Raw genomic sequence first — 27,500 nt, 5'->3', positions numbered from 1 at the left:
ACACCATTTATAACATTTAGAACTTTTGGCGTGTTGAAATTTCCATACAAAAATTATGACAAAAAATCAAAAAATAACTATAACTTATCACTGTGGACCTGAGTGACTGCCAGGTTAAAACAATCTCCAGGTCTGATTTTTTTTTTTGAAATAGTTGGGTATACATTAGTAGACACTAATGTATACTATTTATAATATTTAAAACTTCTGGGGTGTTAAAAAAAATTGCAAAAAAAAAAATTAAGGAAAAAAATCAAATAATAGCTATAACTTATTAAACAAATAAAAGCACAAAATAAAAAAGCTCTATGTTAATTAGTTATATTGTACGTCTAAAAGCTATAAATAGTATACTTTACAATATATACTTGAAATCATAAACATTAAATTAAATTATATAATTGTTCAATTTATTTAATGTTTTTTTGATGCAAACTCAACAACATTTGATTTTAGCCGTTTTGCTTAATCTATATGGTTAACTCTTCATTTATATCTATTCCATGTTTTTTTTGAATTCATGATGAATAGCTTCTTCTGTTTGCTTACAGTAAACTCCTAGATCGCGGTCAGTAGAATGAAGAAAAGAAAGTATATGACATACTGCTAATGTGAACTTTCCATGTAATGCTGAGCTCGATACCCTCGAATGTGGCATATGCGCATTCAATCAAATCTGCATAGGACTTTTTAAACTCCAGAACAGCAGTTCTAATGTTATCCCCTGCTACCATACCAAACACTTCTGCTTGAAGGCATTTAAACTTTCTAAGACAGTTTACTATTGGTAATAAGTCATATTTTCCATTGTTTATAATATCTCTTTCAAGTATATTCACCAACTTCAGGAACTTGCTTGCATTGTTTCGGTCAAGTCCTACGCCTTGGTATCCTCAAAACATGATGTAATTTGATTGTAACCACTTCTCAAACAAAGGCCATACACTAACCAGAAATACTGCAAGTTTACTTCTTATTCCCATGAGAACATGAAGCTCAGAAACCGGAACCAACTCCTCAAGAAGAGTTTCAGGAACTTCCTCTTTGTACAAAAGTCTTGGATTTATAACATTTTTGAAGTGTAACATTTTTAACTTCTTCTTTCCGTCAAGGGTAAAGTTGTTGTAGTGCTCATCCAAGGACCTAAGTGTTTTCTTGATACCAGGCTCAAGAGTACAGGATCCCTCACAATATAAGCAACTGTATTTCCAAGCATGACCAATAATTCCGAACACTGAATTTGTCTGTTTAAAATCAAATGCAGCATAAAACTTTACATCATTTAAATTCAGAGGCTCAATAAGCCTCCAAAGATTATCCTTAGCTTCAGAAACCCCTTCAACAATTGCTATAAGAAAGGATCTCTTTACGCCAGCATCATCTAGCTCTGAATCTGAAAAAGTTTTTCCTTGGGATTAAAACATCTACAGTAACTTTAAGGAATCCCTGACCTAAATCCATAGCTATTCTCAATATGGAGTCATGTGGATCTATTCCTCCTTCTGCAATGACGTGCTGTATAAATGTAGATATATCTTTTACGTGAACTAATGTTCTAGTAATGACTTCTTCTCCATCTATAAAATCTACTTCTTTAGAAGTGTAAAATTTATTGTTACAGTTATGGAGCCTCGATTTTTTCAAAGATGTTCGCTTCAATGCAGGTTTGAGTTCCCATACTAGATCTATATTTGGAACAAAAATTCTTTGTTTTTTTTTTTAAAAAGCTTAAGAGATTTAACTAACAATAATAAAAAAAAGAACAGTCGAAAGAACAGTCGAAACTGTTCTGCTGCTTCAATGAGATTGTTAATATCTCAACAGATATGAGCTGCTCCTTGCACTAAATAATTTTGTTTGAAAACAAATGAATAAAATTTTAAATTAATTAAATATTTTATTAAGTACAATCAATTTTGTTAAGTGAAGCATTATATATATGAAAAAATAAAACAACAATAATAATAAAATTCTAACCTACAAAACCAAAGCATGTTGAACATAGTCTGGAAGACTTTGCACCTTCAGAATCATTAGAAGCATTGATCTCATCAAAATGTCATTGATATTTGATGATTTTCTAAGATGCAATCCATCAATCTAAAATAATGGAAAAAATATTGGTCGTAAGTGATATTATTTTAGCATACTAAATGGTATTTTAGTCTATTCAAACTATGTAAGCATAAAGTTTATACTATATAATTAAATTTTAAGCTTACACAATAGGGTGGAGTGAATTTTAGTTTTTTTTACAATTCGTTTAGCATGGGTGTGCAAAAGTTGTCTATTCATTTCAGAAATACTCTGGAAAAATTGTTATTTTTGTTAATTGTTATTTTTGAAATTTTTATAAAATTTTGTTTCTTTTGAAATACTATATAATCAAATACTATATTTATCAAATACTATATAATTAAATTTTAAGCTTACACAATAAACAAAGTATGAGTAAATAGTTAATAAATAAATAGTAATTAGTTGTTTATCTTATACAATACACAAATCTTATATAAGTCTTCTGTTTAATATATATGTATATACTACATACATACACATTATACTCAAATACCTCAATGCATGTCATACTTACACTAAGTATGTGTATATACATATACTTACAGTGCTGTATATATAATGTATAAAGTTATATACATTTTAAGTCAATGCATACAATAGAAAAACTGAAAGTTTTTAAATAACACATTTATTATTTTTTAATACATGTATATGTATAACAACTTGTATTAAAAAAAAATTTAATTCTATATTTTTAGTTAAGAAACTGTGTGATTATAAATAAAACAAAGTATTAACTAGAAAGTAATAATAATTATATATAAGAAAAAACAGATTAACATGAATTTTATCTTGGATATCTTCTCTATTCAGTTCCCTAGGTACTCCACCTTGTTCTTGTCGAGATCATAGAGGTTTCTGGCAATTGCTACAAATAACCTCGGGATAGTTGGTTACATCTAAACTATACTGGCTCCAGATGAAAGTTTTTATTTTTGTTTTAAGTTCTGGAGTGATCTTTTAAATTTTACCGAACTGTGTAAGACAAACAGCACACATTTTATGTAAACAGTCCGCCATTAAATACACAATTTAATAATTTCGCGGACTTTCAACTTAGTTTTTACTTAATTTATTAAGATTTTTATGGCTAAAAATAAATATTTTTGAGCAAATTTTTTTTGACTTTGTCCAATCACTTAGAAGTTTTTAATGTCATAAATGTTGTTTACTAATGTATACCCAACTATTCAAAAAGAAAAATCAGACTTGGGGAACAACTTAACCTGGCAGTCATTCTGGTCTATAGCAACTCCACTACTTAGTAATGGATATAATTTTAACCAAAAGTTCTTTGCATTACTGGAAAGTAAAGGGAGTATATCAAATATAGGATAAAACTAAATATAATATCACCCCTTGTTTATAAGTTAGTGTAAATTGCGGTAATTAAGGTGGATGCTACCACCTTAATTAAAACCAAAATCTAAAAAAAGCTACATTTTTGTAAAAAATTAACGCTAAACCATTAAAACCTTTAAACAGAACTGAAACTGTATCAGGGATGTAAAAAAAACTCTATGGTGAGTAATTTGGATAAAAATTATAAAAAATTATCAACTACTTTGGATACTGTTACCATGGAAACCAAATCAATAAAAAGACTTTAAGAAAGGTTATCTCAATAAAAGATCTTAAATTTTAAAATCATTTTGAACTAAAATGTCAACCAAAGAAAAAGGATTGATTTAAACATGAGATTTTCATTCATGACAACAGTTGCCATGGTAACACAGAAAAAACTATTTTTCATTGTTACAGGACCTAGAAGTCTAAGAAATTAAAAATGCTTTGCTTAAATCAATCTATTTGACCCTTAAAATATCCTGATAAAATTTCAACATGTTCTGAAAAAGATATATCAATATATTTTTTATCAAATATAAAAATGAAGACCGATTAAATTCAGCTCACAAACTTTACATATCAGTTTTAAACCTAAAATGGGTTTAAAAATTTAACTTCACCAACATTAATTACTACTGATTTTTACTACTAATTTTTGAAAGACCTTGAACAAGTACCTAAAAATTTTTCAAAATTTTATTTCTTGAAAGGTAAAAAACTGCATTTAGATTCTATGATAGTGACCTCCAGTTACTTTAGAAACACAAGAGCTAACTAATCTGACACTTGACTTAATGACTAGTTTGACACACAGATTAACAGACTTTAATGTTTTGTATACATGAAAGGTTGCTTCATTTTCTTCTAAGGTTTAATGTTGTTAGGCCCATTTTAACTAGTTGATTTCATAAATAGGCCTAATATTTGAAAATGGTGTTTTGGTAGCCCTGTGAACTTTTTCAGACATAGAAATTTCAGCTAAATTTAGAGGACTTTATCCTGTAGCTGGAGTGGACTTCATTGTGGAGCTGCAAGTTCAAGATGACATCACACTTGAGTATTATACAGAAATTTCCACATTTTACAATCTCTACTTTCTAAAGTTTTTTTAATAATTCGAGTATTTTTAAATTTTTTTAACATTTTTACAATCTCTACTTTCCAAAACAGAATTTAACAGAATTTTCCACATTTTACAATCTCTACTTTCTAAAGTTTTTTTAATAATTCGAGTATTTTTAAATTTTTTTAACATTTTTACAATCTCTACTTTCCAAAACAGAATTTAACAGAATTTTCCACATTTTACAATCTCTACTCTCTAAAGTTTTTTTAATAATTCCAGTATTTTTAAATTTTTTTAACACATACTTGTGTTTGATATTTCCACCTCATATCTGGTTGTACAAAAATAAATTGCATAAAATATATCAAACCTATGGCGGAGATGTGTTCGATTGCACGCTTTATATGGCCATGCATACTTTTTTTTTTGACATCTTGGCTATGGTTTTTTGCATATATTGATAATTTGCATGTTTTTAAAAAGTGCGCTGAAAAAAACAAACTAATATAAAAAATAAATAAACCATAAACTATAAAGAGAAACAAATTTAATAAATGATAAAATAAATAAAGGATAAACCAGAGAAAATGTAAGCATAAAACTAATATATTTTGTAATTTAGAAGCGCCTCAATAGTTCAAACTTAATTTAATTTCAAAGTGTTTTAATTAATAGTTTAAAGCTGATAATTTTTCCTGTTGCCACTGTGATGTAGTGCTTCGGTTGATTAATTGTGTCATTTATAAGGCACGAGAAACACACTTAATAAATGATAAAATAAATAAAGGATAAACAAGAGAAAATGTAAACATAAAACTAATATATTTTTTAAGGCACGATTGTATATCGATTGTATATCGATTGTATATCGATTGTATAACATTTATAAGGCACGATTGTTATATCGGCATGGACAAGAGTTCAAATCCCACCAAGAGATTATTTTTTTTTTTTATGTTTTATTTGTTTTGTAGACATTAGAAGATATCAAAGTTTCAAATTTTTAAATAATTAAGTTTCAAAGCAATTAAGCTTAAATTAAATAACTTTGAAACTTTTTTCTAAATTCTTTGTTGTGAAACACTTTTAAATTAAAATAAAAACATTAACTTTATGCTTTTATTTTTTCTGGTATATTTTTTATTCATTTTATCATTTGTTATGATTATTTTTTTTTTAGTTAAATTTTGTATATTATTTTTTTTTGGTTTTAATTTCTCTTTTCAGTTTATAGTTTGTTTGTTTTTAAGTTTAAGTTCACATTTGTTTATTTAACGCATTTTTTAACTTGAAACATGGAAGAAACTGTGGCCAAGTTGTCAAAACAAAATATTATATGCGTGGTCATATAATGCGTGCAACCGTCTCCTGAGAAGGCTTGATATATATATAAATATATTCATATAAAATATGGCTATATATGGTGGTTGCATATGCCTTGCACATGTTTTATATTTTGAGTAACACACAATACAGGTTTACAAGCATGTTTTAGATTGTATATAGCTTATATGGAGTTTTAATATCTTTTTTATTTTAATTAAATTGTTTTTTTTTAATCTATATATATCTTCTTTTTAATTAAGTTAAGCTTCAATGTTGCAACAATAAAAAATCATCATTCATTACAACTACGATTTCCTATGCCTGATTTGCATGCTTGGTATAAAAAAAAGGTTTGTTTACTACTTCCATTTATTTGTTGTTTTTTTTGTGTTTATTTAATTGTGTTTTAATCTTTTAGCCAGAATATTATGTTTCACATTTAATTGGTCATGAAGGGGAAGGAAGTTTGCTATCTCTATTAAAACGAAATGGTGGGAATGAATGTGTTTTGATTTTTCAAATATTTTTCACTTAATATTGAATTTGTTTATTTTTGTTTTAAATTTACTTAGGTTGGGTACAAAATTTGAGTACTATGTTAAATATAAATACAAAGGGATATCAATTTTTTGTTATTGAAATGAAGTTAACAAATGATGGTTTAGGTAATTTTAACATTATTATAAATTAATTTTTTAGAAAAGATGATATTAAAACATAATGAAAATAAAAAACAAAAGAATAAAAATAGATATTAAAACATAATAAAAATAAAAACATAAAAAGTACTAATTATTATTTAAAAAAATAATAATAATTAAAATGTCCTCACCTGAGCTCAACAATTTTTACTAAAAAAATTAACTTTTTTTTTTAATGTTATCTGCCTCCCCAAGGCCAAAGGGGTTACCACACTACAGTTTTGGAGGCATAATTTTTTTTGTTGTGGTTACAACTTTTTCTCTGAACTCTTTACTTCTGAAACAAAAACTTTAACAAAGAAGGTTGCTATACAGAGTAAGTTGCTACACATTGAAACAAGTTATAATAAATACAATCACCACTACAACCTTTCTTTCAATTTTCTTTTTTCCTGATTTTTCCATTCAACATATTTCTTCATTTTCTTTTGGTATTTTTTTTTTTACTCAATCTGGCTGTAGTAGGTATATGATTTGCACACTATTCAGACAAGTGGTATTTTCAACAAGTGATTATTTATCTTGAATCTCAAACTTTTACACTCCATTACATTAATTTACATTTATTAAAGGGGCATCCATAAAGAATGTAAAACCATCTGTTACATAACATGGTATTGATTTTTTAAACTCATGATTTTGTTTAAGATAGGAAACGAGAGTCAAACTGGGTGCTGTCTTGACAAATGTGCTTGCTGTCTTGAACCCCCCTCCTTTCTCTTGTACGCATTTGTACTTTTTTGGGTAATCTCCCTCCCCTATACCTGTGTATGCACTTTATGAAAGACCATTAAGTTTAAATAATTTTTTGTTTTATGGTTTAGATTTTGGTATCTAACAAATTCCCACTCACAAACTTTTACTTTTATCCAGGTCATGTGACAGAAATAATAACTGCAGTATTTCAATATATCAATCTTTTAAAATCAGACTCTGCTCATGAATGGATGTATAAAGAAATCCAAGTAAGTTTTACAATTATTTTTTATGTATTATAGTTTCATTGATGTATTTCTTTCATTAACCTAACAGTAATGTTTAACTACATATTGCCTTTCTTTTTTTTTTTTTTTTCTTTTTTTTTTTTCACACAGCATGACTGCTATATATATATATATATATATATATATATATATATATATATATATATATATATATATATATATATACATACAGCGTGCAAAATTCAGGTATTTTAGTTCCGCAAAACAAATGTTGAGTACATGACTCAATGTACCATTTACCTTGGCAACATTTTAAAAATTGAATTTATGTTATGCGTTTTTTTATAAATTATTTTCTTATATTCTGAAATTGAATGAAAAATGGTTCTTATTGCACAATATTATACTTCCTCGCATGCCTTGTCCATGCTCTAAGTAATTTTTTCAGACAAATTGACCACATTTTTATAAGGTAAGCATTTTATGAATTTGCTAGTGTCAGTGACTCTGCAGGTGTTAAGGCCCACAACTTTTGCCTTTCTCAATCTCTAACACAAATATTCAACTTTCCAACTTGCTTTTCAAGCAATTCAAATCATTTACCTTCTCTGCTTGACTTGTGTCTTGTTTCTGATCCTAGCAATGCTCAGTTTCTTTACATTTACCCTTAGGTGCTTCTGATCGTGGTTTGATCTCTCTAAAACTATTATCTCATTCTTTTTCATTTTCAGAATCCTTCTATCATTGTACCTCTTACAACAACCTTAAAGCTGACTGGGACTCATTCCTTGATTTTCTTCATGGCCCTTGAGTAGAAATTATTCGTCTTTCTGCTAACAAATGTGCTTCTTACATAACTTCTTGGATTCAGGCTGGCATACAATTCTTTATTTCCTCTGGACAATTTTAAGTCAAGCCTCACTTATATCCATAGGTTTTCACTCTTTGTGCTGCTTTAATTTTCAATTGTAACCATTACTTTCATATCTATCACCAAAACAATTCTCCATAAAATAAACGTCTATTTATTTTTTCTAGAAATTATTGTAAAAAGGTTTTATCTAATAACAAAGCCGCCTATTCTTAGGTAAAAAAAATCACGTATTTTATCTAAAAAAATTAGGCTTAGGTGATTTCTGGAGAATCTTTAACAGTATCTATAACAAAAGTAAATCTGTTATTCCATCTCTCTTGTATGGTTCAGGGTGCTTATTCACATTTTGCGTAATTCTTGCGTAGCTGAGCAAAAAGTACAAAAAGCTTACAAAGCTTTTTTTTTTGTGTAAAAATTTGGTAGTCACAACTTTTTTGCAGCATTTGCATAAAGTTAAGGTTGCACATGAGTTACGCAAAACTTAGGCAAAAACTTACGCAAAATTTGTACTTCCTTTATACAAATAGTTCTAAAACATTTGAAGCAAATGTTTTAAAACTATTTGTATAAAGGAAGTAGTTAATATTACTAAATCTTTTTTTATTAAGACATACTGGGCAAAGTGACAGAACAGTGAATGCATCTTTTTTTAAAGGCAGGGCTTACATTTACTTAGACTTAAATTTTTTTTTTTGTTGTTGCTATATTTAAAAATATAGCAAAAGCATATACAGGCTATTCAAATAATACGTGACATTCTTTGGGGGTGTTTGAGAGTGTCACCAAATATCACGTAGGAGAGGGGGTGGTTAGCCACAGTGTGACATGAAAAAATTTTTAAATCTAAATTCTAATCACAGTGGAAAAGTAAATTTTTAGTAAAAAATTACAAATTTGAAGATATATTTGTTTAAAAATGTCACAAGAGGGCAGGAAGGGATTGTTTGAAATGTCACATAAATAAAGCAGGAGGGGTTAAGTCTAAAAACAGCAAAAAAAGTGTCTTGTATCATTTGAATAGCCCCATATAGCATATACGTGCAATTACTTTTAAAAGTAATAGCATATATAGCATAAATAGTCTTTCAATCTATTTTGAGTATCTATTACCGAAATAATTAATAATCGAAAATTGGAATAAAATTGACCAAATAAGAGTCGGTTGGTATTAAAATGAGATATTAATTATTAAAAAAATGCTTTACACCTATTATTTTAAATATAAACATCACAAGCACTTAATAAGAACTAATTAGGGCATATTTACCCAAATCCAAATGGATAATATAAATTGTATTATCCTGAGCTTATATAAGGTAACTATTTGGCTTCCTGTATGATGCCATCAGTGAATGCCCATTGATTTTATTTAATCATTCAAATAATTGTATACTACAGTAACTTTAATACTATAATTTTTGAATTGTTTATTATAATTAATTGAATAGTTAAAAAATCAATTATTTTTAGCCTCTGCTTTTTTCTTATTCTTACTTAGCAGTGATGAACCTAGAGTTTATTTTTGGTATACCTTTTGATGTGGCGAGTTATAAAACCCGAACCCTGCCACAAACCTTATTTTAAAAACATCACTGGCTAAATAAAGTAGCTAAAATATACAGAAAACTAGCATTTAAAAGATTTTTTTTTCTATTTTAAGAAGAAAAAGAAAAAAAACAAGAAATTAATATTTTGAGGCACTTTTTTGGCCCCTATACCAGTCTTATGGTACCAAAATAGGTGTGGGTTCACCCCTGCTCAGATCATGCAACTTGTCTAGCATAGCTTCAGTAAGTTAAAACAAAGTAATTTAGTTTAGCATAAAATTTCACATTCATAAAATAATGGAAATGGTAAATTAAAGTATTTTGTTTTAACTTCTTGTTTCAACATTCTCACTTCTTATACCCTAGGGTATAAGAAAAATCATAATAATTGTCAAATTTTCTTTTCAATGGTCTTGTTTTATCACATAATTGACTTGAATCAACAACACTTTTAATTGCTATAGGGAATGACAGTTTCATTATATAAAGAAATTGCTTCAATAAATTCAAAAAATACTATTGATTGCATTCTAGTTTATTTGAAACTATTTATAAACAAAATTCAAATTGTCAGAAATATAAGGAACATTTTAAAAACATAAACAAAAGTTCAACAACTTTTCCATAACATATTATGAAAATACATTTTTGCTGTGTGACTATCTTGTCAATATAAATCTACATTTGTAACTTTGATACGTACAGTTTCAGTTTTATAAACATAATTAATAAAAGTTGATTTTGAATTAAAATCCACTTGATTTTGAAAAATAAAAGGATATTGTATGCCAGCATATAAATAAATAGCAAGCATATATGTTAATATCAATAATATGTATGCATAAAGCACATCTTGGAAGCTTTTATTCCTTCTGGAATAAAAGTTTAAAATCTGTTATTCCTTCTCTTCGATTTTAAGTCAAGCCTCATTCTACTCCACATTTTTCACCATCTTGACCAGTTGCTTTATTAAACTTTAATCATTTTCTACTTCTTTTTTACAAGAGTATCTCTCTTAAGAACAAATGTCCTTTTATTATTTCAAGAAGCCAATGTAAAAAGATCCTGTCTGATGTTGAGCGTTGTTATTCTCAGTTTACTAAATCTTGTATCTTACCTTAGATGTTAGGAACTTTTGGTTAGCCTTTAACAGTGTCATTAACTATATTAAGTTAAGTCTAACATTTAATCTCTAATTCATGGGTCTGATCTTTTTACTTTTCCCCAGAATAAAGCAGAGTTATTTGCACAGAAATCTTTCTCTAATTTGGCTCTTAAATCTAATGGCCATACTTTTCCTGCCAGTTAAACAGAATAACCCATTGTTAAACATCCAAATCACTCTTTCAATGCTAAAGTTAATTCTCAATTAAACACTTCTACAGTTTGTTCTTTAAACAAGATTTCCATCGTAGTCGTAAAAAAGTGTTCTCCAGAACTCTCTTCATTTTGTGTTAAATTATTAAAAAGTGCTTAATAAGTTGTTTCAATTTTTCAAAAGTCTAGAAAACACTTTAACCTCTCCGACTATCCTACGATTAGCCTTCACTCGGTTATTAGTTTCGAGAAGGTTTATTAACACAATAATCTCAAAGGTTTTGAGATTATTAAATTATTTCTTTCTAATTGCAGTATTAAAGTTATTCTTGAAGGCCTATACTCTTCTTTATTACAAGTAACTTTAAGGGTACCACAAGGTTCTATTTTTGCTCCTGTATTGTTTCTTATCTACAGTATCGATCTTCTTAAAAATTTTACATCTAAAGTGGCTCTATTTGCTGACAACTCAACTTTATTCTCTATAATGATAAACAAAAACTCATTCTTGCTCGGCTTCTTATTCAACAGTTCGCATCCTTTTACTATATCTGTCCCTTCATGCTATAAAAGCTTTTATTAATCCAATCTTTTATTAACACAGTCAGTCATCCTGTTTTTATTGTTAAGGTTTTTAGTAAAGCTTGATTGGCTTGGGATTAGCACCAAATTAATATTGTGGTGAAAAAGTTTTTTAAGCTAAAGATTATGAAGAGTAATTGTTGGAAAATTTTTGTCAGAATGGGAAAAATAGATAGTGGAGTCCCTCAATGCTAAGTTTTAGGTCCACTATTCTTCGTGGTATTTATTGATGATTTATTAATTAAAATCAAAAATGAAGGCAAACTATTCGCTGACAATACTAAACTATTAGCAGTCATTAAATCAGAATCAGATAACTTCAGTTTACAAAATTTCTCAATCTCGATATTTTAAAAGAATGGAACTGGCAATAAAATTTAACTCGCAAAAATGTAAAGTAATGCATTTCGGATATAACAAACCTTAATATAAGTATAAAATTGATGAAGTTATACTGGAGAAATAAAAGTTGAAAAAGGTCTTGGTATTGTTATCTCGAATGATTTTGATTGGAGTCACCATATTAGCTATGCAATTAATAAAGCAAGTAAACAAATAAGAAGAATTAAACATGCATATGAATATATAGATAAAAGTATTATTAGCTTATTATACAAATCATTAGTTCATCCCCATCTCGAGTATGGATCAGTTATTTGGAACCCCCATTGGAAAGGAGAAATTAATAGACTAGAAAAAGTTCAAAATAGAGCAACCAAAATATCATGTTGAGTTAGTTATGGTCATGAAAAAGAAATTTAAAATTAAAATTGCCTTTATTAAAAAACGGAAGCCAGGGTGATTTATTCCAAATGTTCACTTTAGTAAAACGAATGGACGAAATAAATTTGCATAACCAAATTGAATATTTTAATACTAATGGTCGTGCAAGAGGATATAAATTAAAAATGCATAAGGAGTCAATAAAAACACAAAATAACTATATATAATAAATAAGTTTAACACAATCAGACAAAATTTTTTCACTAATAGAGTTGTAAATGACTGGAATGTACAAATGTAAATCAATTTAAGAACCACATTGATAAATACTTTAAATTTTTACCTCAAATCTCAGATCTTGTATATTGTTTTTAATCCTTTTTTTTTAATTTTTTGGCTGTTATAGACTGAAATTCTATGTAATTTTAGTTTCAACTCTTATGAGTTACAGCGTTATTTCTATAACTTCTATAACAATAAAAAAACCTTATAACTCTTACCCACCTTCATGTTTTCCTTTTTATACAATGTATAATGTTTTAAGTCTTCAGCTAGCCATTTCCTAGTATTTTAACTTATTCTCTATTTTAAAGTAACTCATTACTTAAAAGTGATTGCTTGCGATCTTGTTGGAAATATGCCAGTATTTAATAGAAAGTAAATGTAAGTTAATATGTTATAATATATATAGTAAGTAGGGGGCATTTGAGCTTGATAAGGATCACACTTCTGCTACAACATGGGGTTCACAGTGGCTGGTGAACTTTAATTCAAATAAAATTCAATTTTTTTCAGCCAATCCTTATCGCAATAATTTAGATCTTTCTATATTTATGAACGGTAATGTACTCGATGAGTCATCCACTCTTCATCTTCTAGGATAAACTCTTACTTCAAATACAAATCAGTTGCAAAATTAGCATCTGCTAAGGTTGCATCTCTTTATCTAACTCGACACTTTCTTACTTCGGATTCTATTCTTTATCTCTAGAAATCTCAAATCTGGCCTTGTATAGAATACTATTGCCATATCTGGGGCAGATCTTCTAATGATGCCCTTTCTCTTTTAGGCAAGGTGCAAAAACGCATTATAGACATAGTTGTACCTGCACTTGCAGCTAACTTCCAACCATTATCACATCGTTGTAATGTTGCTTCTCTTTCTCTTTTCTATAGATATTATAATGGGCAGTGCTCTAAAGAGCTAGCGCCTCCTGTGCCATTTACTAAAATTCATTCTCGTGTTACTCGTCATTCAATTAAGTCTTATCCTTTTTATGTGACTGTTCATAAGTGCTCCAAAAAATCTTTTTTTTAGTCTAGTTTTTTTCCTCGAACATCAGTTCTTTGGAATTTGCTTCCTTCATCTTGCTTTCCTGATTCATATAATTTGCAATCCTTTAAGTTGTCTGCAATCATTATCTTACTTTACAATCTTCATCTTTTCTCTTCCAGTAACTTCCAACTCTAATTAGTGGTTGCTTGCAGCTTTGTTGGAAGCAAAAATGTTTATAAAAAAAAGTATAAAATTATAACATATAAAGTATTATAAATTTATTTCTAGCCCCGGCTATCAACCCATGCTAAATCTTATAATTTTGCTGGAGCCGGAGCCAGGTTTGCAAAAGTTTCATTTTTAGCCGGGGACAGAGCCCCAGTCACATACTATTTGTGATAAGACCAATAGGTTGTCTTGGAGTACCTTAATTTCTAAATAGTATATAAAAGCATCTCTAAACGATGATATTTTGTGTTTTGATTCAGAATCGAGATTTTTTTTAAAACAAGCTTCTTTTACAGAATTAAAAGTTTTAAAGGTTTGGACTACAGGAACTAGATAAGGTACTTTAAGTTGCACTTCAAGTTGAAGTGAATCAAACAACTTTAAAATTTTATTTTCATCATTACTATCCCATCCAACTCTATGATATCCTCTTTTAATTACATAGTGTATTTTTAACCAGAACTCAAAATCCTACTCAGTTAAAAGAAATCTTCTATCTTGTTCTCTATCTTGTCTTATTCACTGCTCCAATAAAAAGATTTAGGCGGAGCAACTAAATTTTGTAATATTTTTATCCATGTTATGATACTAGGTGTTTGTTCACAATATTATCAAATTCCTTCATGGAAGATCTGATGGATTCATTTTTAATATATGCTTCATAACAGGAATCAAGGTTTCTAAGAGTTCCTATATCAAGTTTACATTGGCCACTACACCACAAGCAAGCTTTTTTATCTGTGTGTGATGAAAAACCAAATAATTCATTAGCACATTTAAAATCAAAAGCAATATAATAGTTTAAATCCTCAAAAGTTCCTCAAGCAGGTTTTAATATTTTTCAGAAATATTTTCAGCAATGGCTATAATTAGAACTTTTTAAATTCTGCTATCTTTAAATTTATTGTTAGCTTTTCTTTCTTCTTCAAAAACATTCGCAACATTTTTTAGGAAGCCTCTCCGTCATCTAAAGAAACTCTTACAAAACCTACACATAAATTTATACCACTTTCTATAATAATATACTGGATCAAATCATTGTATACTAAATATTTTATGATAGCTTCATTCTGGTAAGAACAAATTCAACTTCCTCTACACTATAAAATTATCTAGTTGTACTTTAAGATTATCCAGTTTTTGAACTATATTTCCTTCCACAGAGTCTCTTCTATTTTATCAAGTTCTAAATGTAGAACAAAGTTTAAGGGAGACTTCCATGACTGTTTGAAAAGAAAGTTTTTTGCTACATCTGTTACCCTTTAAATTGGGATCTCCAATTTAAAGAGTAACAGATGTAGCGATAGGTGTTTGTCATGTTTTTAGTTTGAAAACTGTTCCTTTTTTTATACCTTTGCTCTCCATCTTTTTTTTAATTATAGCACTGGCTGTTTGTTCTGCATATTCTCCTAACTGTAAAAAGTGGCAAATCAAATTATCTATAGCAGCAGCTTGTGTACACTGATGAGAAATACCTGGTCCAGTAATAAGAAAATAAATACTGCATACATTTTCAGATACTTTTGGTTAAGTAAATGTTGGAATACTGATACCCAAACATGGATCTGAAGATCATCTTTTGTTGGCCTAATCAATCTAAAGCATTTCTGAATACAAATTTCATCAGTTACATGACCAAGAATAAAAGACCGCCTATATAGTCTATAATATTGTTTAAATGTATATTATTTCAATGTTATGTAAAAAAGTCTTTTTTTACATAGCATTAAAGTACTATACATTTAAACATAAAGACTTTATGTTTAAATGTATACATTTAATTATCAAAACTGTTTTTAGTTCATTTTTACAAGATTTGAGTAAAAAACACTTTAAAAAAGGTGGCAAGGAAGTCAAATATAAAAATTTTCAGTATTTCTTTTCTGGCATTTAGTAAACAAAATTACATATGATACTGATTAAAAATCTGAAAGTATTTCAAAATGACAAAAATTTATGTCCTTTTGGTACACCTTAATATACGCACACACATAAAAGTATACTTAGATTAGCAGTCTGATATCTTACTATAAAAGGAGCTGCCAGGGACTTCAGAACATACATTGACTGATGTAGGGAGAACATGCAAAGGAGTTGCTGCTACATCGACTGAGGTTTTTGGTTAAGGCAGCAATAAGTCTTTTTCATTATTCTTTGTTTTCGCAAGAGCCTTTCACATTTTGGCACATTTTTGTAAGGGATAGTCAGCAAATGTATATCTATCTAAATGCATATCTTATGTTTTGATTTTTAATTTAAAAGAAAACTTCAACCATCTAATTGAAAGAGATTTTTATTTTCCATTAGTTAAAAATAAGCTGAAATAACTAATAATGAAGTTTCAATTTCATTATTAGTTTGCTAAATCTGAATCAACTTTACACATGTCTATAATCTGTCTATGCCTGTTATGTACCATTAATACCTTTCTTTTTTTTTTTTTTTTTTTTTTTACATCACCACAATCCTAAATTTTTTTTTTTTTTTGTAGCAACTTATAATATACAAAATTCTTCATTTTTTTCAAAGATGCTAAAAGGTATTGAATTCAGATATAAAGATGTAACATCTCCAAGAAGTTATGTCACAGAGCTATCCTCACTAATGCAGGTAAAATTATCTGAAAATTGTAACTATAATTATAAAATTATTTGTCTATTAAACTATTTAAAAGTTATATTTTAGCAATATCCACCTGATGACATTTTGTATGGTCCTTACATGATGGAAGAATTTAGTCCAGATTTAATTAAAATGATAATTGATCTCCTAACTCCTGATAAATTTAGGTATAAATTTAGTCATGATATTTTTTTGTATGGTTTAGTTATAATTGTGTGTACCGTGGTGATATGTATTACCATAGTGTTTTTGGGATGAAGTTTAACTAATTAATATATTATTAATAAATGGATATTAACAATTTTTTTGTGATTCAATTGTTTTGGTGTTTGACCAGTGATTGTTTAGTCCAGACATGATGAATCAAGCGTAGTACTACTATTATTTTTTAATCACTTTTAACTTAAATTCTTTAAATGAAAGCTTTTGAATTTTTCTTATATTGCTTTGGTCTTAGAATAATGTTTTTCCTGCCGATCATGCTCTAATGGTATTTCTTATTATTGGGTTGTAATTCTAATTATAATTCTGGTCAAAGAAATTTTAAATAATGCTTTTATTAGTTTTTATTATTAGGAAAGAGTTTTATTATAAAGAAAATGTTAAAATATGTCTTTATTATTGGGAATGCCACCATTCAAAAATATTTTTGATATTCAATAAAAATTTTGCGATTCTTTTAAAATTTTGACTTATTGTTTTTTAAAGGTTTATATTAATTTATTTTATCATGATCAAGTATTTGAAATTTATCTTTAAACTTTCTTATCTTTAAACATTCTCACCTGTAAACGTTCTCCGTAAACTTTCTCAATTTATTTTCTTATCTTTAAATGTTCTCACCTGTAAGCTTTCTCTGTAAACTTTCTCAATTTACTTTCATATCTTTCAACGTTCTCACCTGTAAGCTTTCTCTGTAAACTTTCTCAATTTACTTTTTTATCTTTAAACGCTCTCACCTGTAAACTTTCACTGTAAAATTTCTTATCTTTAAGCTTTTTCATCTTTAAACTTTCTCATCTTAAATGTAAATAAAACTGTTTTATATAATGAAATAGTTAATATCGAAATTTTTAAACCTAATAATGTTACATTAACCAGGCTGTTTATTTTAAATTTTTTTTATATATAGTATTAGTAATTACATTTTTTTTAATATAGTATTAGTAATTGCTATAACTGATGTGAGCCAGTGAGTGTGATATTAAGGCACTATGACAGCTGATTCGCTTGATTGCTGCTCATCTAGCAATCAAGACCTGCTTTAAAACTGTTAACTGATTATGTTTTAACCAACTCGCTTGGCAAGCTATTCTATAAATTGGCTGATCCATTAAATAAAAAGTTTTCACAACAGGCTTGCTTAGTGATTTCTTTGACATATTTAAAGCTGTGACCTACGTTTGAGTTTGTTGAATACTAATTTTTTTGATTTTTTCAGATCATTGAAAGTGTTGAAGAATTTAAAATGAATCATGTCTGTTATGTTTAACTTTTGACATTCTGTTATGTTTAACTTTTGACATTCTGTTATGTTTAACTTTTGTTCATTGATATAAATGGGTGATTTTTTGTTATTCCGGCCAAAATGCTTGATCATACATTTCGAAATAATAATTCTCGCACGCCAGTCTTGAATCCACTTAAAAGCTAAATCAAGATCTGATTGTAAAAAAAATTTGATGTACTCGAAAAAAGTATTTTATCCAATATTTTGGTGTCATCTGCATACAGCTTAATTAGGTTTTTTAGAGTTTCAGGTAAATTGTTTATAAATAATACAAACAAGATTGGTCCAATTACTGACCCCTGTAGCACACCACTGGTAATTTCTGCCCAAGAGGATACATTTTTGTCTATCACAACTTTGTTTTCTTTCTTTTAAAAATGCTTCAATCCATTGTATTGTCCATTGTATTGTATTGTACCTGATATTCCATAAGCTGTTAGCTTAACCAACAATCTTTTATGTGACAATGTGTTAAATGCCCTGGTGAAATCCAAAAAAACAACATCAACAGGTTAACCATTCTCTAAGCGGGTTAAAATAAAATCAAATGTTTCAAGTAGAATTGTTGAGCATGATTTATTTTTAAGAAAACCGTGCTGTTGCTTGACTATTATTTTGAACTTTACATCTGATTATACCTTCCATTATTTTCCATGCAATTGAGGTGAGTGATACCGCTCGGTAGTTTCCTGCTAAGGTTTTTTTGCCTTTTTGTACAGAGGATTGATATTTGCTGATCTAAATTGCACTGGCAGTTTGCTGGTTTCAAACAACTCTTTAAAAATATAGGTAATTGGAAAGGCAAAGACTGATGCACAATTCTTTAAAATAGCTGAATATGTTTAATATATATGTGTGTATATATATATATATATATATATATATATATATATATATATATATATATATATATATATATATATATATATATATATATATATATATATATATATATAACTTTTTCAGATTCAGGTTGGTATTAGTATGCTACTAATTGATTAAAGTGTTCACATAAAAATTGTATTTATATAAAATAAACTGAAAGATTTAAGTTATATCCACATTCTATCAGTTTTCTCTTTAAATTTTAATACTTATGTATAAAATATATACGGTATTATATTTAGTATTACAATATTATTGCAGTATTTAAATTCATCTCTATAATTCAAGGTATTTTGTGGGATCACCAAATTTTAAAGGTGAAGCGTTGTTAAAAACTAATCACTACGATGCTGAATATAAGGTCAATCACATTGAAGCAGCTCAAATAAAGGTTGTTTTTTTTTTGTTATTAAATGCTTTTTGTTTGTATCAGATTTATTACATTATTAAAGTTTATCATATCAAGTTAAAAATAAAATTAAAAATAGGAGATTAAGTGTTTTCTAGTGAAAACACAAAGTATTTTCACTAGAAAACACTTTGTGTTTCTATAGCAACTTATATAACTCATATGCAGTTGTCTCATTCTCATCAATTAATAAGTGACAACAAAGGGCTCTAATGTGGTCTTGATTGCACACTAAAAGCACTAACAGAAACACATTCTGTGTGCAAAATGACAAAAAACCCATGAGTAGAATCAAAAAGATCCACTTTTCATCATCCTTGGCAGGAAACACAGTAATTTTATTTACTAGGCTGATTAAATTTGTTTTAATATCATGTAAATATCAATTGTTTTGTGAAAACTTATTTAATTCAGCTTACTTTTGAACTTTGCTGGTCACAATGAAGTTCCTCATAAAAAAACATTTAGGGTTTTTATTCTCTCAAATTTTTATTCTATTATTAGGTTATTTTTATTCTTTTGCTTTTTTTTAAATAATTTTAAGAAATGATTTTTTTAATTTTTAAAAACTGAAAGTAAAATAAATACTCCATTATGTTTTTATAAATTATTTTGAGTTTACATTTTTATATTATTTTGAGTTTTTAATGAAAAAACTCAAAATAATATTAAAAGAGTTTTGAAATGATTTAGAAAATAAGTTTAAAAAAGTTTATAAATACAAAAAGAAAAGGAAAAGAGTTTTTATGGCATCAAAAATCCAATTATGCGTTTTTTATTAATGTTATTAAAACAAAAGATTTTTCATTCAAAACAAAATCTCTACTAGATTATTAAAATTTATCTCCCCAAAGTTGAAAGTTCTACTTCAACCTTGGGTAGATAAGCAGAATTTGGGGTGTCAAGGCGGCTAATCTGTTGTTGTTGTTTTTCAAAATTTGTTTCTTTTCTTAGCTATTTTGAAACACAAGCTTTGACAAAAAAAGGTCACTCCACCCTCAAAACATTTTTTTTTAATGTTGTTATTGAGAACTCGACCTCAACCACATCATATTTATCATTCACCAAAACTTATTCATTAGTTATTTTGAAATATAATAGTCAAATTATTTAATTATTATTTTATAGCAATGGGAATCATGTGGTTTAAATCCTGACCTTCACTTTCCAGATAAAAATCCATTTATTCCATGCAGCTTGGAAGTTAAAGTTACCAAAAAAGATGTATTTGCATTTATTTATTTTTATAATTTAAAAAAAAAAAGGATTCAGATTTTTAAGATTTAAAATATAGAAAAAAAAAGAAAAATTTGACTGTTGTCATTTTTTTTTATTTTTAGATCAAGAATGTTCCTTATATTTTTAAGGTATTTGATTATTTTTTATTTATTTTATCATAAATTAAGTTTTTTTTTAAAAGTATAATTTATTAAAATAATTTAAGAATTAAATAGCTATTATTATTATAAATTAAGAATTAAATAGCTACATAATTTAATATAATTTAAAAAATTAAGAAATCCATAGTTACATAATTTAAAAATGTTAGCAATATTATTGTTAATATAATGTGTGCATATTTATTAGCAATGTTATTTATGTATTTTGTTTATTTTTCCATATTTATGCTTTAAGCTTAATTATACTCATTACAGCATAATTAGACTCATTCAATACATGTTTAAACAATTTTTTTTTATATCTATATTTTTGTAACTAATTTAAAAACTATATTTATTTTAACCATTGACAATTGAAGAGCAGTTTTCCAAAACTTGTTAAGTCCATTTTTGTAGTTTTGAGATATTTAGGTTTTTTTGTTATAACAAGTGTATAACAAGTTTTGTATTTTGTTATAACAAGTATATAACAAGTTTTGCATGAAACGGTTTTATTTATTAAATAGACATCAGAGAGAATTTCCAGAAAAATGTGTTATCTCATTTTTTTCATTTTTTGACTTGACCAGATTTGGATAACTGCTCTTCAATTACAAAGGTTATTCACTGTAATTTAGTTCACTTTTTTTGATAACTTTTTTTTTTGTTTGGTCTAATTAAAGAGAGATCAAAAAGAAAGAATGATTTGGTTCTTGTTTTTACAAACTTTTTCTTGTTTTGACAAACCTTTTCTTGTTTTGACAAACTTTTTCTTTCTTTGACAAAGGTTATTGTTTTGACAAAGGCTCTTGTTTTGTAGTTAAGGATTGAGATAAACATGTTGAGTAAATCATTGAAAATTGATATTGTAAGATTTAGTCCTTATTAGCATATTGTGAACAAGTATGCATCATGCAGATTTTTTAATTTTAATGCAAAAAATTTGGATTACCCATGTTTTTAGTTGTACAAAAGTTGCATCTTCTATGAAGTCATGGTATAATCTAAAATCATATCATGACTTGAGGCCTAAAATCACTCATGACTTGCAATTTAAACCATAACACATTGGAAATGTCATTGTACCATCCATGTATTGCCTTTAACTGTTGGTTTATCATCCATGTATTACATTTCCATACTGTTGTATCATATATGTATCACATCACCATGTTGTGGTATGATCCATATATTACACCATACCATCCATTATAAACATCAGTGAACAAAACAAGAAATGTAAAAACAAACATTTACATAGCGCTATTGTGGTACATTCAACTGTTTTAAGTTTAATGAACAAAATGACAATGACAATGAATATCAAGTCAATTGCTTTACATTACGGGCTGTTATATAGTCTATTAAGTAAATATAAGTAACTTTGATTAAAATAAGATTTTTTATATATGAAAAAGAATATAATGAAAAGTAAAGAAATCTTTATGATCGATAAAAAAAACTTATTTTCTGAAGCTTTAACTACTTGTTTGTAACTTTTTTATCACATTTTGGTTGTTGTTGTTTGTTTTTTTTAAATCAGGATACAGAAATGATGCGCATTTGGTACAAAGCAGATGATACTTTCCTCTTGCCAAAAGCTATTATTAATTTATCAATTAAAAGGTTTGGTATTCTTTATTATGGTTTTATATAATTGATGAATACAGTTTAACAGTTCAGGATTAGCCTTTATTTTAAGTATTTTTTTTATTGTAAAACATTTTTTTAGTCCTGTTGCAAATAATAATCCTTTGGAAAACAATTTACTTGCAATGTTTGTGGAAATTCTGAAAGATGAGTTAAATGAATTGCTCTATTCTGCTGACCTCGCTAAACTTAATTGCATCATAACCCAAACCAGAAGTGGAATTTTTGTAAGGACTTTATATACACACAGTGGTTGTCATATTATTAGACTCAATACCAGAAACTCCAAACTTCTTTGTTATTTCTTTTGATTATTTTTTGAATTTTTATGTTCTTATTTTACTACAAAAACTAAAATAACAGAATAATTACAATCAAAAAATTTTATTTAGCCTATAAAAGCAAAATTAAATGTAACATGAAATTTAATATTTAATCAAGTGCTCTTTTGCTGGTTTTATGGCTTGAATATGTTGTGACATGGTCAAAATACATATTTTAACTGTTTTTTGGAGCTGTGGTTTCAAACATATATGAGCTTTTCTACAAGTTTGTAGAAAAGCTCATACTTGCTTTGTATTAAAAGTAACTCTCTGTCAGAATCAGGCAGGCCTCAATAGTGATCTTCTACAAAATTACTTAGTAAGTTGGTGGTATTTATGCTAGAAGATAAATTTCAAAAAAATATTTTTAAAATATTTATAAGTTCTCAAGATGTTGGGCTTTTAAGTCTAACAAATGTTTTAGGAACATTGACCAAATGTAGTCGAAAGTTTTTTTAAACTTGAAAATAGAACAAAAAAATAGAACATTTTTTTAATACATTGTGGCTATTTGTACTAGAAGGTCAATACAAAAGTAATTTTCAAAAAAAATATATATTTGTCCTTTAGATATTGGACAACAAAGTTTGACAAATATTTTAAAATTATTAACAAAATGGTGTCAACTGCATTTTCAAATTTAACTTTAAAACTAAGTCCATTTTTTCCCATTATTATTTCATTTAATTATTATATATTAGCAGTTAAGACCTCAAAAAGGATAAAATATGATAGGCCTTGTTTTAAATAAAAAACGTTTAACGCATTAGCTTAATGTGAATTTGTTGTCATAAAATTCTCTACATTATTTTATTTTTTAAAGACTAACTTTTTTATTATCCTGCAATAATATTAATTACCACAAAACAAGTTAAATATTATTTAACTTCTTTTTTATTACTACTTTTAGGGAATGTTTATTTTCTTTAAATTTTTTTTTTACTTAATATAAACAAATTTCTTTCTATTCTCAACATTCATTCAAAATTAAATTATGATAAATTTAAGAAATCATCATTTAAAAATAAATTTTAAATGATTGTTTCTTAAATTTCTAATTGCAGCTTCGCAATTAAGTTTAATTTTTTATTTTTAAAAAATTAGCAAGCAACAAATAAAAAAAAGTTACATTAATTTATTTACTTTATTCATTAAAAGTTTATTATTTTATTTGCAATTTTGTTGTTAAAGCAAAGATTATTTTTCCAAACACCAAAATTTTCCAAAATTTTATGGCTGTATTGCATTTATTAAAGTAAAATTGCTGCGCTTCAACTTGTATTATAAAAAAAAGTTTAACTTGCGTTTTGTACAACTTTTTGATGCAGCATTGGTACACGTTTATTTAAAATTTAATTTTGATTTTTTTTTTTTTTTAAGTTTAGGGACGAAAACCGAAAAAACTATTGCAATAAAAATAAGCAAATTTTTTTTTAAGAATAAATAAAATGTAAATATTAAACAATATTTAATGTTTTCAAATAAATTTGACAGTTAAGTTAAACCCAACCATTAACTTTAATTTTAATAAACTTAAATATATATTTTTTAATCAGAATTAAGTTACATTTTTTAAATCAAAATTTTTTTTTTTTTATTTGTCAGAATTAAATTATATATTTTTATTAAATTAGTTTAAATTAAATAATATATTTTTTATTAAAATTAAGTTATGTTATTACAATCTTTGCTTCAAGCTTAAAGTATTAGCATTTTTCAAGCAAAAATCAATTACAATAAAAAAGAAGAATAATAATAAAATATCATAATATAAAATAAAATAAAATAAAATTTAACTATTTTTTCATTAATTAATTTTTTATTGTTAAATAGAAATTTAAGTAAATTTTTTTTATTGCGATTAAAAGTTGTTTAAATATTCTTGTGCTCGCAAGATGATAAATAAAGTTTTTTTCATTAGTAAATAACGCTTATCTAACATAATTTTATTTAAACTTTTGTAACAACCTTTTTTACATAATCTTCGGTCAAAAGTTAAGGTGGTGTTTTATAATATTAATTACTTCTTTTATCTTGTAGAATAATTTAAAAGTTAAAAAATGATAAAAAGTTCCTTAATGGGATTTACTATAGGTGCACGTAAAATTGCTTTACATGGCTTGTCTAATTATCATGCTTCAAAAGTAAGCAATATTTGATTTTTTGTTGTTTTTAAACTTGATTTTAAAGTCTTTGGTAGTTTATAAAAAATTTATATAAAAATAGGTACTTTACTAAATTAAGAATTATAATTTTTATAAATTTTAATTTTGTAAAGTACCTGAAAAAATGAAAATATCCATTGAGAAGTAAAGGGTTAGTTATCCATCAAGATGTAATCTTGATGGATAACTAACCCTTTACTTTTTAATCTCCATTGACAGCCCATTTACATCTCAATGTCCATTGAGAAGTAAATGGGCTGTTCATGAATTAATATATTACTTTAAAAAAAAAAAAACTTGATTCCTACAGAAAGTCGCTCTTAATCTCATTTTTAGCCATTTTCTTGTTTTAAAAGCTCCCAGACATTCTCTATTGGATTCATATCCAAATATTTTTTAGCCCAATACAAAACAAAAAATTTTGTTTAATATTTATTTTGCTTTGGCTTTGTGGCATGGGCCACCATCTTGAATAAAGATGCACTCTTAGCTACTACCACTGAAAAAGTTGAGGTAATAGTTATCTTGTAGAAGAAATTATTAGACAACCATTAGAGAAAAAGTTGAGGTAATAGTTATCTTGTAGAAGAAATTATTAGAGAACCATTAGAGAAAAAGTAATAGTTATCTTGTAGAATTAGTTGGTTTCGATCTAACCCATTGTGCTTTTGACAATGGTTGACAAAAATTAGTGCCAAAAAAATTTATTTCCAACCATGGCGAATTTTAAATATTAGAATGTTGGTTCAATGCTGTCTAGATAATATTTTTCATTCACTCCTAACAAATCTTGGTATGTCCATCATATTTTAAAAAACCAATCTGAAAATCATATCTGAAAAACAAACCTGAAAATAACCAATGCATTAACAAATAATAAAACCAAACCTCAAAATATGTGAGTAAATACATAAAAGAAATTTAATTTGAATTTGAATTTTTTTTTATTTTAATTTGAATTTTAAAGTAAAAATTTTACTTTTTTCTATTAGTCCTTGGTGGAGTTTTTTTTTTTTTTTTTTTCCTATTTCAAATGTTTTTTAACCATAGTTGGTGTCATTTTCGAGCTGGTTGTTGCTGCTTTTTGAGTTGTTGAGAAAATAGCCCAAATTCTTTCAAATGTCTCTGCACAGTGTATATGTCAATGCCTTTTTCTCTTATTTACTTGGTGAGACTGGATTTTTTCTGTTTTAAAAGTTCGGATTCTTTTTCTTTCACAAGCTCCTTTATTGATTGCAAAGATACTCTTGAGTCTAGTTGTGCTTTGAGAAACTTTTAGGATATTATTCATTTTATACTGAGATAAGTCAGTATTATTCAATAATCCATGAATTTTCCCCAATTTTTATGGAGAGATATTAGAAATGCATAAAAGTTAGTTTAAATGTTTAATAACTGACAAAAAAATAATGGATATTTATAGTTGATGAAATGCAAAAGCCTTTCAAGCAATAAAAATAATGTATACATACCTTTTTAAAGTAATCTCTTTTTACACTTAAACTTTAAATTTTGTTAATATCAAGTAAGTCTAATAATATGGCAAGCCACTTTATTGAATATTATGTGTTGACTATTTTGTATTAATGCTCTTAACATTTTTTTATAGATTTATATCCATGGTTACGATAACAAACAACATTTAGTTCTTTTAAAAATTATAGAGAAGTTAAAAGAATTGAAAATTAAAGAAGATAGATTCAATGCCATCAAGGAATCAGTGTGAAATCTTTTTTTTATTTTATTGTTAATAGTAAAAGCAATAACAACAATAATAATATTTGATAATAATAATTTAAGTTGGGCAATTTCAAAATCTATTCAAATTGTTAATTTTAAATTTGTTGACACCAGAAGTTAAAGACTTTTGACACCAAAACTTTAAAGTTCTGTTGACACAGTACATCTAGTACTTGTTGACACAGTACAGCTAGTACTTGTTGATCAAGGAATACTTAATCTCTATAACATAAACAAATAAACAAAGGTTTATTCAAATAAACACAGGTTTATTCAAATAAACACAGGTTTATTCAAATAAACAAAGGTTTATTCAAATAAACAAAGGTTTATTCAAATAAACAAAGGTTTATTCAAATAAACAAAGGTTTATTCAAATAAACAAAGGTTTATTCAAATAAACAAAGGTTTATTCAAATAAACAAAGGTTTATTCAAATAAACAAAGGTTTATTCAAATAAACAAAGGTTTATTCAAATAAACAAAGGTTTATTCAAATAAACAAAGGTTTATTCAAATAAACAAAGGTTTATTCAAATAAACAAAGGTTTATTCAAATAAATAAATAAGTTTATTCTTTAATTTGAAATAATAAACTATGTTTATTATTTCAAATTAACAATTAATTCTTGCAATATTCTAACTATCAGTTCTTCCTCTGTTTTCACAATCATTTTTTCAAGCTTGTCAAAGGTTTTAAAGGTTTTTTCAAGATATCACAATACATACTTCTTAATTACTAATTTTATTTTATTATACTTACTGTATTATATTATATTAATTTTATTTATTAAATTATATATGTAT

At 26.7% G+C, this 27,500-nt stretch overlaps 1 protein-coding gene across 2 annotated transcripts in view; it reads left to right on the top strand.

Moving 5' to 3' along the window:
- LOC136071814 (insulin-degrading enzyme-like) overlaps positions 1-27,500 on the top strand; it is a 74,399-nt gene that overhangs the window by 19,907 nt on the left and 26,992 nt on the right. For both annotated transcript variants that reach the window (XM_065797219.1, XM_065797220.1), the window contains exons 9-20: positions 6,079-6,168; positions 6,237-6,309; positions 6,391-6,483; positions 7,393-7,484; positions 16,540-16,620; positions 16,696-16,799; positions 19,316-19,418; positions 20,565-20,660; positions 20,777-20,803; positions 22,359-22,441; positions 22,548-22,692; positions 26,563-26,673. In XM_065797219.1, coding sequence (XP_065653291.1) covers positions 6,079-6,168; positions 6,237-6,309; positions 6,391-6,483; positions 7,393-7,484; positions 16,540-16,620; positions 16,696-16,799; positions 19,316-19,418; positions 20,565-20,660; positions 20,777-20,803; positions 22,359-22,441; positions 22,548-22,692; positions 26,563-26,673 — 1,098 coding nt within the window. The remainder of the gene's footprint in view (positions 1-6,078; positions 6,169-6,236; positions 6,310-6,390; positions 6,484-7,392; positions 7,485-16,539; positions 16,621-16,695; positions 16,800-19,315; positions 19,419-20,564; positions 20,661-20,776; positions 20,804-22,358; positions 22,442-22,547; positions 22,693-26,562; positions 26,674-27,500) is intronic.

This window comes from Hydra vulgaris, chromosome 05, assembly GCF_038396675.1.
Source record: "Hydra vulgaris chromosome 05, alternate assembly HydraT2T_AEP".
NCBI classification, from domain to species: domain Eukaryota; kingdom Metazoa; phylum Cnidaria; class Hydrozoa; order Anthoathecata; family Hydridae; genus Hydra; species Hydra vulgaris.
This window is presented reverse-complemented; position numbering and strand designations above follow the sequence as displayed.